We start from the raw sequence: 13,417 nt of genomic DNA, 5'->3' as shown, positions 1-13,417 counted from the left end.
AATAAATTCGTCATACGTGTGTATGATTTTATGCTGATATTACATATATACAACATTCATAAATGGGATATTTGAGAAAATAAAGATTTGTAGATACCAATAACTTTAATTTTCAACTATAAAATATGAGTAAGTGTACCATTAAAAAAGAGCATTTATCTAGGAAATAAATATAAAAAAATGAACAATCACTTTAAGTTTTGCTCATTACCAAAAAAAAAAACAGAAAAATTTATTTTTGTTTTTTTTTCTAAAAAGTTTCATTTTATTAAAACGAAAAAATAAAATAACTTCTTTCTAAATTACCTAAATAAAGTAAAAATGATACCTGAAAGATACCTTTGAAGAGTAAAGTGAATTCCCTTGATGATAATTCTTTTCGACAAGATCTTTTGAGTATAACGATTCTAAACCGTTATTCCATTCAGCAATAGTGCTTTTCAACTGACATTCAATAGAAAAGCCGTAAAAGAGTAGAACGTTTAAAGCATGTTGTCTAAAGACATACTGTCTGATACAGTACGTTATGATTTCTTTGCTCCATTGAAAGATTCCGATCTGAGTCAGATAGAATTAGTTTCAACCAAGCTGCCATAAAAGATTTCATTTATCGAGTAAAACGTGAGTAAAATTTCTTAAATTCGTTTACGACGTAGGAGAAAATAATAATAATAACACACGTTTTAGTACAGAGGTTTTTAATTTAAACATTTTTTTTCCTTCGATACAGTTAACAAAAAACAAAAAAAAATAAACAAAAAAATAAAAAATGACTTCGATCACCTACAAAATGATAAAATTAGGATTTTCGGATGAGCGAAGAGAAAATAAAACAAAGGCCCCATAGCACTCGAAAGCATCGAAGAATTGAACTAACTATGTAATGAAATCGTTGAATAGTTCTGTACTAGCCAAGTAATTAGGCTAGGAGTTGCTTGCCCACATAAAAACACCAACAACGCTAAAAGGTCCACTTTTAGATTTTAGTTTTCGAGGCAGGAAGGATGCGAATTGACTTTTGGTGATATGAGACTCAGTTTCCCCAGCTTGCTGGTTGCTATAGTAGAGCCGTGAGACAAATTCAGTCTGCTGTTATCGTGTCGTTTCGTGAGCCACTAGCGTCAGTAATTAGAGCGACGAAACACAGTCAATCAATAGTCCCACCAATTCCAGTTGTGTTTACAGTAGCACTGCCTGGACAGCAAACTGATTGACTTCGCTTATGAGAAGTCTTGTACAGAATAACCGTGCTTGATTGTTATTTTCCGAATGGCACAAATTAATAACTAATATATACATATATATATATATATATAAATAATTGGAGGAGATTTTTTTGATTTATCATCACAGAAAATCAGTAAAAAATGAAACTTTTTTTTCCTTTTTTTTATATTATAATAGGAATGTTGTATATGTTGATCTGGAGGAATTTTATGCACTCTGAAGATCAACAGACACTTTAATATACATTTATACTTGAAACAGACGCAACTACAGCAATCGTTTTAAATGGCTTGAGTGGTTTTTTGTGGTCACGATTTAGGTATTTTCCAAGTCTTGTATCTGGCGACGTTCTCGATAAATTCACAAATGTACAGTGATAAGGATGAGGCACCGCAGGACTCTTGTGGTTGTCGCCTTGACTTCTCGCCAAATAATTCTTTCCTCTGGTTTGTGAAGCAGATGGCTGAATCACACGGGCGTCGATAGAACTCCTACTTCTTTATACGCATCACCCCAATGCTGTTTTATAGGAAAACATAAACCATTAAAATATAGTAAAGTAACTAGTTATTAAAGGTATTTTACATATCAGAGCTTTTATCATAATCATTTTTATAAGGTAGACAACGTTATAAAATATGATCATTTTACTGTTCAAATATAAATTTCTTAGTGTCTTGCACGGTTTTTTAATTATAAATATTGTTAAAACTTTTCAAATAATTAAAATTTATTAATAAAAATTCCTTTAAAAAATCCTACTTAAAAATATTGCAAAGTACTTTGTTCTTATAATGAAATAACTTTATGGCTTAAAATTCAAATTAAAAAAAATAATAATGAAAATGCTAAAATCTTATGATCTTTTGCTGCTTCGAGCTTGTATTTTAAGTCATTTTTTCAGCTTTTATTAATTAAAACAGTTAAAATTGAAAAGTTTATATAGCCAAGAGCAAGAATTTTTATTAACAAATATTTAATTTTAGCACAGTCTGCAAATTTTTTTAAAGCTCTGACAGCTTGTTTAAGCTATATTTTTGTATCAAAGTAGAAGAATACATCCCAACAGTATATTATCTATTAAAAATGAATTTAGTGGATTAATTGTTTCAAAAACGTCAAGAGAATCTTAGTCCATTGGGCATCATCCAAGCTCAGACAATACGATATATTTTCTTGTTTAATGATCCAAAATTTAATAATCACCAGTAGTGATATTGATTTTCATCTTTAGAATCGATAGGCTGTTGTAATTACATACCGTGACTCCGAGTTGTACATCGTTGATTAGAGGAGTTTCTACAGTAATCCCACATTCTTCCATCTCTCCTTCTGTTTCTTGTAACATGCGTAATTTTCGAGGAGTCTGTAAAAACATCACCTTCACTAAGTAACCTACTCAATGACTATTGACATTACCAATTACAATCTAAATATATCAAGTCTCAAGAGTTAACCAAATTAAATTCGTCACGTTATTAAATTAAAATTATAATTAAACATTTATCTTTCTAATTTCTTTATTAAAGAATCACATTATCCTTTTTCTTTCTCTTTAAAAATATATTTATAACATAATTAAAAATAATTGTAACATTCTTTATTATTTTTTTTCTTCATTTTTCCCCCTCTCTCCTCGATAACACATATCCTCTGAGGAAAGTTCAGTGTGACTCAGAAGACTAATGCGTGATCAATATATCGAACCAATAGTTTGGTAGTGGGCTAATAACGACGTTAGTGAATGACCTATTTAGAACGAATTTACTAAAGTATAACCTTCTTACTCCATTCTATACATGTTCTGTAATGACGTATGAATGTAAACTTACCGATAGAACTATCTCTGGTTCCTCCCCGTATTGAATTGTTTGATATTTATCGTACTTAGCTGGTGGTGGTTCACCTTTTGTCATCTTTGGGCTCGCATCTGCATCACTGATTGAATCTCTTGTAGTGATTTCGGATCTTTCTGAAAATAATAAAAAAATGCACGCAAACCTATCAGTACAAAGAAACATGTGTACAATTTCTTTATTTTTTTTTATGTTTACTCGACTACTGGATGTGGAAATATTTATGTCTACTGGGACATTTGCCAACGTCTCTGAGTGATTGAGACAAATAAAGAGAAAGGAAATTGAAGTCTGTAGTCCTCTATAAGCAATAAGAATCTACTATAGATTAAGCTTCACTAGTCAGTGGTTGATTTTAAAAATTGTTTTGAAGATTTTTTTATATTTTTATTTTTTGATCTGATAATATTGATTTTTTACCTTCCAGTTACATACTTTTAACGATTTTTTTTCTTCTGCTTCCTAGAAAATTGCCTCTCGTACTTATTCTCGAATTTACTTTACTTTATTAAACTTCTACTAACAAATAAATTAACTTTAATTAAAAGTTAAAAATGAAGAAAAAATTAATCCATTCCCCGTAGAATATATTTTGATTTGCGATAATTACTGAATTGTTAACTGGAATAAATTCTAAATGCAAATTTACAACAATTGCGTTAACAAAACTTAAATTGTGTTACATTTAAAGCAGACTTTATTGAAATATATAATTTTTGAGGCTGTTAACAATTATTAATTTAGAGTAATTATAACGAATAAAGTTCATAATTAGTTAAAAGATAATCTAAAAAAATACAGAATTTGTTTGATATTAAAAAAAATTAATTTTAAACGCAGTTCATCCTTTGGGAAATGAAGAGAACTTAAAAGATGTTCTTAACAAAGAATTTAAAAAAAAATGTAATTTACTTATAAATACACAAGTAAAATAATTACAGAAAACAAAGAGATTGGCTTTATGCTGTTGAGAATGAAATCCCCAAAGGACTAAGTAGAGATCCATTCTTAATCCATTCACCATTGTGTAATTTGTCACTGTATTTAATTTTGCTATTCTTAACCGTATAATTCTTCTTGTTTTAGAAGTTATTTTAATTTTAATTTTATCATTAATTCTTATTTTTATTCTTTATTCTTTATAAATTTTATAAATTCAATTAAAATTTTCAAATTTTTATCTAATAAAAAACACATTATTTCTTACTCTCCTCTACTCGCAAACAATAATTTTTTTCCTTCTTCTCTCAATCTATAAATGTTCGTTGTTTTGTTTCTCATTAAAATTTTCTGTTAGTTTAATATGTTAGTGAAGTGTTACCGCCTCAGGATGTTGTACAATGTGAATGATATCGTTGTAAAAATTTCTTCGCGTATTCGTCTTTTGTTCATCGTGTATCACTGGAAAACATGGAAGTTCTCTACCAAAAGTTAATAAATCTGTCGCTATAAATTATTTACGATATTCTCATTATCAGCAGTCTAGAGTTTAGTAGATTTTTAAATTTATGAGAAAAGAAACATGGCTGATTAAAGGGTATTGCGAAAGGATCATAAAATCGGTCGTAGTTAATAGTCCGTATATTCTTATTGCGTAGACTGAGAAATAAAATTTTTATAAGACATTGTATAGTCAATTGCTGAAGGAAATAATAAAAATCTTTGTCATAGAAAATTTCATTTACTTCGATATCGACTCGTCGATGAAGAAATTTGCAGACGTGCTTGTTTCACTTGTTAAAAATTGTGTTTATGCGACGAAACTTACGCCAAAGTATTATTTAAATTCGGCATACTCTTACTTTCGTATAGTAGCATGCTTTGTGTAAAATATACTAAATCCTGCTAGATAAAATATAGGAGGATGCTCGCAACAACGCTTAGTGAAGATTATGTTGCTACCATATGGACTCAAAGTTTAAAACTTTTTCAGAAACTGGCCATAAATTTTAGGAGCCACTGGTAAATAGGATGCTAAAAACTAACAGAAGCATCGCGGAATGTAATTCACTAAGAAAAAAAAAGAAGAAAAAACAGCGTAGAAAATGAGCAGTCAGAAATAATTGCGATAAGTCAATTAAGTAAAAGAATGGATGAAATTTATTTAAATAGGAGATTATAAAGTACTTTAAAAGTTTAAAGATAATCACCTTTTACTTAATAATTACGTGGAGAATAAATAAAGTTTTAACTATTAGTGCTCGTTTATCCGTGTACATATCCATAGCGTTATTTAACATATTGTATGTAAACAGTGTTTCCTAAACGGCCACTTTCAATTAGCTAACCCATTGTCTACCTGAAAGCACCATATACTCTCGCAATCGCAGACTTTACGACTAGTATGTGAATTTATGTTGTGCAAGACAAGTGGAGATCGTGTATACAAATTAACATATAGGATAATTACGTACTAGATGAATGTGATGTGCCCATCAAAATGAATAGCTTATTGCTGCTTAGATTAAATAGTTCGAGAGAAGATCGGGCTAAATTATTCTATTTTGGTTTCGAATATGAAATAAAGTTTCTCTCTCAAATGTCATTATTTAAGCTGATCCTACATCAATACTAAATCTCCTTTCACAGGAGAAATGATCTGAAGACCGGATACCATTAAACACAGATGATAGAATGTAAATATAAAATTCAATAGAATTCAGCCGTAAAACTGCTTTTTTTTTTAAAGAAAAGAAAAAAAAAGATGGAACTGGTAAACGAAACGACTTTTCTTTGTTTCATCTCGATCGTTTAGTACAATATATTGGAAAGAAAGTTTTAAGACAATAGCGGCATTAATTTAACTACAGCAATGTGCACTATATTGTAAATGTTAAGATCGGTACCTCTTTAGTGATATGTCAATGCACTTGACGGGAAACACTAGCTAATCCATGACAACAATGTCAACTAATATCGCCCTAGGGTATCGATTTTCTGCAAAACTATTCAAGATAGACCATACAAAATAACCTTCCGGTCTATGGAGATATCAAATTTCCATTCAAAACATCACTTCTAACTGAAAACAAGACATGGGATAGGCAGTTGTTTGCTTTACTTTTTCATATAAATCGATTACTTACTAAATTCTATCTCAAAGCCCATCTACTTTATTTTCTAGAAATTTTTCCATGCTGTTTTCTTTAAAAATATAACAGTTAACAAATAAATTAACTTTAATTAAAAGTTAAAAATGAANTAAATCCGAATAGAAATTTTAATTTAAAAAAAAATTAATTTGTATATAAAATATTAAATTAAATATGTAACCTATATATAAGTCATACATTTAATATTTTATAATATTGATAATTATCAAAGAAAATTTATTATCATTAAGAATATGATAATATCTTCAAAGTTAGTATAATAAATTATTATTTACTCAGACACTTTTTACTAGATTTAACTGTTTACGTATGAAAAAAACCTCAAAAGCATTTCACTGCACCAAGTTTGTTTACTTTACTGTTACAAGAACTTTCACTCACCTTGAAAATAATTCTTTTCTGGAATAATATCTGGTCCTTGACTTCCTGTTAATCGTGAGTCTTTACATTCTTTCATTAAATGTGTCTGTGATCTTAATAAAATCATTTAAAAATTAACATAAAAAACAATTATATTATCTCAATTTTTCCTATTAACTATAATATATACGTATATATACTTTTGTAAAAAGTTTGAAGAGTAAAACCTTTCATTTTTATTGACTTATAAGGAAAAAAAACTGAGTGAGAAAAGGTGTTCTTAGAGAAAAGCGATCATTAACAACCACTTCTTTCGAGTACATCTTTTTCTATTCCTTTAAAAACAAGCTTGGAAAGGAAATTACTGAATATTTTAATCGTTAAAATTAAGAGAGAGGGGAAAAAAAATAACATTTAAATTTAAGAAATCAGAAACTTACTTTAAAGAAAATAAAATATTCTAAGCCTTTCCATCTTAAATACGATCAATTTTTATTGGTAAGTTGATTTCAATTTAAACGTAATCTGCTTATCCATATTCAATTATGTATGTCTACTCATTTTCAGTAGAAAACAGTCATTAAATTGATCTCTAAACTTAAATTTTTCATTAAATTTTTTTTAAATGTTATATTTTAATCCATAAATCAATTAAATTTTTATTAGGCATATAGTTTTAAGTATAAATTAATTTAATTTAAAATTATTTTAATGTCTTTTTAAGTTTAGTAAGTAAAGCAGATTTAATACTCGAGTTTTAATAGTTTAAACATTCATTTTTTTAATTATCCTAATATAAATTATTTATTAAATAATGTATAGGAATGTGTTATAAGATACTTTATTTTTTATTCGCAGTTTAAAATATACTTTAAAAAATATATTAAAAAATTAAATTCAGATGAATTTCATTAAATTTATGTGTGTTTGCATTGAGTTTAATCGCCTTTTAATATAAAATTTTGAAATTTAAATTATGTAGCGTTAATATACAGGGTGGTCCAAAAGTCAGTTAACGTACAAGGTGGTCCAAAAGTCATTTAACTACTGTAAAGAGGGAATTATGATGTCATTGAAATATTTAAACGTATTTTTCATCATGTTTCCATTAATTACATAAAAGAAAAACGCCGAGAAACCTCAGTGTATACTTAAAAATAAAAAAAAAAAACAAAATACGGTTAACTGACTTTTGAACCACCCTGTATAATATACCTATATTAAATTACATACTACTATTTTCTAAGCAAAGAAAGAAAACTATCCAAAAGATTTTAAATTAAAATTTATGATAAACATAAAAATTGACTTTTTAAAAATAATTTAATTATCGTAAAATATCGTACAATATTTTAAAATTAAATATTTTTAATATATCAATAAATGTCAAATTTAATATCTAAACTTGCTATGTCTAAATAAAACTGGCAACAATATAAATTTATATATAAATATGTACAATTTATTATAAAAAAATAAATAAATTGATATTTAATTTTTTTAATAAATAATCAACAATAAATTTCAATGTTAATACATACTTTTCCAAGTCACCACGGTATGTTCTTCCTAAAATAAAAGCAGTAACAATATTAATTCAAAATTATTTTTTATAGTCGACGAACAAAGTGACATTTAATTAACATTAAAAAAAATTTTCTTGGAGCAGAAGAACGATTATCAACTCGACTGTTATCACCGAATATAAAATAGGTTATAAGGTGGATAATTAACTTTTGCATTCTAAGAAGTCAAAAGAGAAAATTGCCAAGGCATTTTTCACTTATATGACACTTTTCAATTGTAAGTAATGCAACATTAGAGGGTAATTATGTAACAAAATAACTCGATAACAACCGTAGACCGAGTCATTTCCTAACCACTTAGCATCATATCAGTTGATGCTAGAACATAATTTACTTCAGGAAAGTATATTTAGTGATTAATGATTTAAATCGTTATTCATATCAACTTAAGAGATTCTGATGAAAGGAATTGTTTATCAAGTTTAAAACCATAACTTTTAATTAACCACAATGACAACCTATGCAAGATAGAGATGGGAGGAATTTCATTTCAATACACTCTGCGTATTATTCTATTAATTGAATTTAATTGAAAATGTTTCCAGTTTATTATTTGCACGTTTATTATTTTCAACTCCTTGAAAGTATTAATATTAATAGATGGAAGAATTTGTAAATTGTATTATGTTTACTTGATAAATTTGATAACGTTAAAATATGTTAAAATAAGCGAATAAATTGTAATTTTATTTTAAAAAGAATTAAGTTTATAAGATTAAAAATATGAAAATTCCGTTAATAAACGAGTGTAAAATATTTTAAATATTATTTTTATTTAAGTTAAGTATTTTGATACACGTCTCGATTGATAAAGCGAAACGTTAGAATATAAAAGGAAAAAAATCCACCAAAAATCACGTTTCTAGAGCTTATAGAAACTAAGAAGAAACTAAGAAATCCAGGAAAATCTTCAGAGGATCAAAGTACAAAAGAAATTACAAAATAGACAAGGTATAAGAAATATATATATACAGAATATAAAAAATAAAATTTCTATTCATCAACTCTAAGTAAACTAAAAATACAGTGTATTATAAAAAATACTATAAAATAAAATAACAGTACAAAAGCAAAATAAGGAAAAAATAGAACAATATGAAAAACTCAAAGTCCAAAATAAATTACAAAGTAAATGAAAATCTAAAATAAATAAACAAACTTGCTAAGAAAATAAAAAGTAAAATAGCAAAATCCAATTTTAAAATATATATATAAAAATAAAATAAAATAAAATAAAAAATAAAACTTATCTAACATCTAATAAGGGAGTGTCAATTTTCCATTGAAAATCCTCCCAGCATCCCGTTGGCAGATCGCCCATGAACAGTTGCATTGTTCTCAACGCAACAGTTCATGGCGATGTGCATAAATTAAAACAAAAAAGGAAAATGACGATATGATATAGTACAGGGCTGCCCAGAGGGTAATTGGGCCTGGAAAAATACATATCGGCATCATACAACAAATTAATTATATTAAAGCAAGTAAATGAAAGAACATCATATAGAGGAATTTCGTTTAACGAGGAATTAGAGGCCCTATACAGGACAATTTGTTCCTTTTGTTCCTCTTCTGGGCGTCCCTGATAAACCACCTTCACCTTTGCAACTTACCTGTAATTGATTTTCAATACAGGGCGTATTGAGACAAAAGCCATACCTACACGCACGTGTGTTATAAGCGCAAGGAAAACCTTGAGGTTCGGGTATTAACGGACCACAATCTGCAGATTCACCACTACAAAGTCTCGCTTTTTGGCATTCGTTATTTGTAAATCCGCAAATACTTTTCTCGGATGCTGGAACAATTTGTCCATCTTCGGTANAAAAAATGTATATTTTTTTACATATGTACTGTACGTGTTAGGTATCGTCAGGTTAGTCAGTAAGAAAGATAAATAGGAATAAACTCACAATGAACCTTCAGAAACAAATCCTGACTGTTTCCTTTTCCTTCAACGTTTTCTGCTCGACATTGATAATATCCTTGATGTTCTTTCTCCACGGGAGATAGCAATAGGGTATGGTTCTTTATCACTACTCCTAATGATGGACTACTAAACAAAGACTTTCCGTTGAATCTCCAACTCACTTCTGATATGGGCGGATTAGCTTGGATATGGCATATCAATGTGACATCGCTTTTTTCAGTGACAGCTTCCATGTCTTTCCATAAATTATGTGACAAAGTAAGCTGAGGAGGATCTACGAAAGAAACGTTACCTGTAACCTTAAATTTCACATCATCTATAATATTCTCCCATATGATATACAAGACCCTCATTGAATTAATTAAAAAATCACCATTTAAAGAAAATATTTAAAGTAGAGCAATGGATTCATTTTCTACGTTAAATAATTAATTCTGTTAAGAGTTTCTGTATTTAAATTTAGATTAATTAAGATAATATTAAGAGAGAGAGAGAGAGAGAGAGAGAGAGAATATTATTTTTACATAACTGTGTAGGAAATTAATGAAAAACTGTATATTTTATAAGATAACAATAACATGTATACATACACACGTGTAAATTATTAATAAACAGATTAAAAATGGATAAAAGTAAACTATAGAATTATGATTTTTCGCTTCTTAAATCGCGTTAAAAAAAGGAAACAGTAAATAATTTAGAGCGTGAAAGGTGTAGCGTGCATTTTAAAATTCGTTTTTGCTCTTACCTGCTGTGCTTTGTTGAGAAAGTGTGCTAGATCTCAAAGCTACTGATTTACTTCTTCCCTTGGCATTTGCTGAATATATGACAAGAAGGAATGATGTTTGAGTTGGAAGATTGCAAATGGTGAAAACTGGTACATCTGAAATGGATACATTGGCTTGCAGATGATGTGATTCTGTTACGAAGATTTCAAGATGGAACAATTGTGTTAATCCACCATCGTTTCCGGCTTCGCACTGCACTACTAAACACTGTATTGTTCTATTTGCTAAAATGCAATGCTTGGGTTCTTCAGGAGGTCCTATTAAATAGCAATGAAATGAAATTATTCAGGATAACAATTTTATTATTTATAAAAACTTCGTTGATGCTTTTCTAATCTGTTAAGTAGACGGGAAACATCCAAAAATACTAAAATTTAATCGACATTTAATCCAATAACTAAAAATTATTCAACTATAATGAGTTTGTTCTATAAATTCTGTGTTTTCGTACAAAGTAACGATTTCAAGTTCTGTAATTTACTTCTGAATATTTCAAAATTCTCTAGAGATTTTAAATGCGAGACTGTAATCATAGTAAGTTTAATCAGAAACAACTTAGATTATTTCCTGTTAATGAACTCTTTTGATAAAAGACATAAGTAAAGGTATAGTCAGAGCAATCTTTGAAAATCTGATGAAATCACCTTGAAAACTTCCTTTAAATGTATATGTCTGTAACCGGTGTTTATTTAGACAAGTCTCACCATCGTGTTTGGTATCGGATTTTCTCCACTGGCTGTAACGTAGACACGCAGTTCTGACAAGAATGATAGACGGCTATGGTAGTAATCTCTTCCTCTTATGTTGTGCCTCCAGGAAATAATGCATGTCAGAAACGCAGATTAGTAGAAGGAAATGAGATTATAATAACAAATTCCAACACCGAAACACACTATCTTAATTATTTACCAGGTATATTTCCTGCTTTTGAAAGGTTAAGATATGTCCTTCAATAACATTACTTCTACTCAAATTCCAACATAATTGTCAACGATAGAGTAAGTTGAACGTTTTATATCGATAAAATTAAGTTATTTATCATGTATTTTCTTTATTTACGATAGTTTTTAATGTAATACAATTTACAGAAACGATAACAGCGTGCTTAAGCTTAATTAAAAATATTCTTCTTTGTCATTTTTAAATAGTAGGTTCATAAATTTTCATGAAGGTTATAAACATCATTAAATAATTATAGTTATGTTCAGATATGATAAATTACATTAAACATCATTAAAACTCGTAATAAATCTTAAATAAATAGGAGGAAAAAAAGAATTACCCGCTGGAATAATTTGAAAACTGCAAGGTTCCTTCTGAAGACCGACAGAATTTGATGCCCAGCATAAAAGAATACCAAAACCCAAATTATCTTCTGGAATTATTGTCGCAATACTTCTAGTCCCATTTGATTTGAACGAATCTATAGGCTGAATGTCTTGTGCTGATCTGTTTAATGCCCATTTGAACGTGACTTCTGTCGGATCGGCATCTACATCACACGTCACACTAACAGCTTCACTCCTAATTACACCATAAACTGAATGACGTGGTGACATACATTTGGGAGCATCTAAAAGATTATTCAAGTAAAGAAAATATCAAACAACTATAATTTTTATTTTATATATACATTTTTATATGTATTTTAAGTTGGCGGAAAAATACAACTTTTTTCCATTTCTTAAATTTTAAATATCTTAAAACTTTTTAAATATTTTAAAATCTTATATTTAAGAAGAAACACGAAAACGCACTAAAAGATATATATTTTTCTGGTTTTCTTGCTGTTAAAATATAAAAAAATGTATATTTTTTTACATATGTACTGTACGTGTTAGGTATCGTCAGGTTAGTCAGTAAGAAAGATAAATAGGAATAAACTCACAATGAACCTTCAGAAACAAATCCTGACTGTTTCCTTTTCCTTCAACGTTTTCTGCTCGACATTGATAATATCCTTGATGTTCTTTCTCCACGGGAGATAGCAATAGGGTATGGTTCTTTATCACTACTCCTAATGATGGACTACTAAACAAAGACTTTCCGTTGAATCTCCAACTCACTTCTGATATGGGCGGATTAGCTTGGATATGGCATATCAATGTGACATCGCTTTTTTCAGTGACAGCTTCCATGTCTTTCCATAAATTATGTGACAAAGTAAGCTGAGGAGGATCTACGAAAGAAACGTTACCTGTAACCTTAAATTTCACATCATCTATAATATTCTCCCATATGATATACAAGACCCTCATTGAATTAATTAAAAAATCACCATTTAAAGAAAATATTTAAAGTAGAGCAATGGATTCATTTTCTACGTTAAATAATTAATTCTGTTAAGAGTTTCTGTATTTAAATTTAGATTAATTAAGATAATATTAAGAGAGAGAGAGAGAGAGAGAGAGAGAGATATTATCTTTAAAGTAAGCTAAATGACAGACTATAGGTTATTAAACAAGATCAGTCTGCTTCGATTAATTCATCTGTCTTCCGATTCATTTATCTAGAAAACATTAAGAATATCGTCTAGTAAACGAGAGAGAGAGAGAGA

General features: G+C 28.6%; 1 protein-coding gene across 1 annotated transcript in view; it reads right to left on the bottom strand.

Annotated features, from left to right (window-relative positions):
- Positions 1-368: 368 nt before the first annotated feature.
- The window catches only part of LOC111639665 (hemicentin-2-like), a 62,475-nt gene continuing 49,426 nt past the window's right edge, over positions 369-13,417 (bottom strand). Inside the window, exons 6-15 of the mRNA XM_023385579.1 lie at positions 12,749-13,039; positions 12,143-12,433; positions 10,821-11,117; positions 10,056-10,346; positions 9,737-9,958; positions 8,098-8,125; positions 6,578-6,669; positions 3,060-3,199; positions 2,489-2,593; positions 369-1,746 (exon numbers count right to left, since the gene is read on the bottom strand). Of these exons, the coding sequence (XP_023241347.1) occupies positions 1,696-1,746; positions 2,489-2,593; positions 3,060-3,199; positions 6,578-6,669; positions 8,098-8,125; positions 9,737-9,958; positions 10,056-10,346; positions 10,821-11,117; positions 12,143-12,433; positions 12,749-13,039 (1,808 nt within the window). The 3' untranslated portion in view covers positions 369-1,695. The remainder of the gene's footprint in view (positions 1,747-2,488; positions 2,594-3,059; positions 3,200-6,577; positions 6,670-8,097; positions 8,126-9,736; positions 9,959-10,055; positions 10,347-10,820; positions 11,118-12,142; positions 12,434-12,748; positions 13,040-13,417) is intronic.

Source organism: Centruroides sculpturatus, unplaced genomic scaffold, assembly GCF_000671375.1.
Source record: "Centruroides sculpturatus isolate CEXI.00-Female unplaced genomic scaffold, Cexi_2.0 scaffold1402, whole genome shotgun sequence".
Taxonomy (NCBI): domain Eukaryota; kingdom Metazoa; phylum Arthropoda; class Arachnida; order Scorpiones; family Buthidae; genus Centruroides; species Centruroides sculpturatus.
Note: the sequence above shows the minus strand (reverse complement) of the source record. Positions and strands in the feature narration are given on the sequence as shown.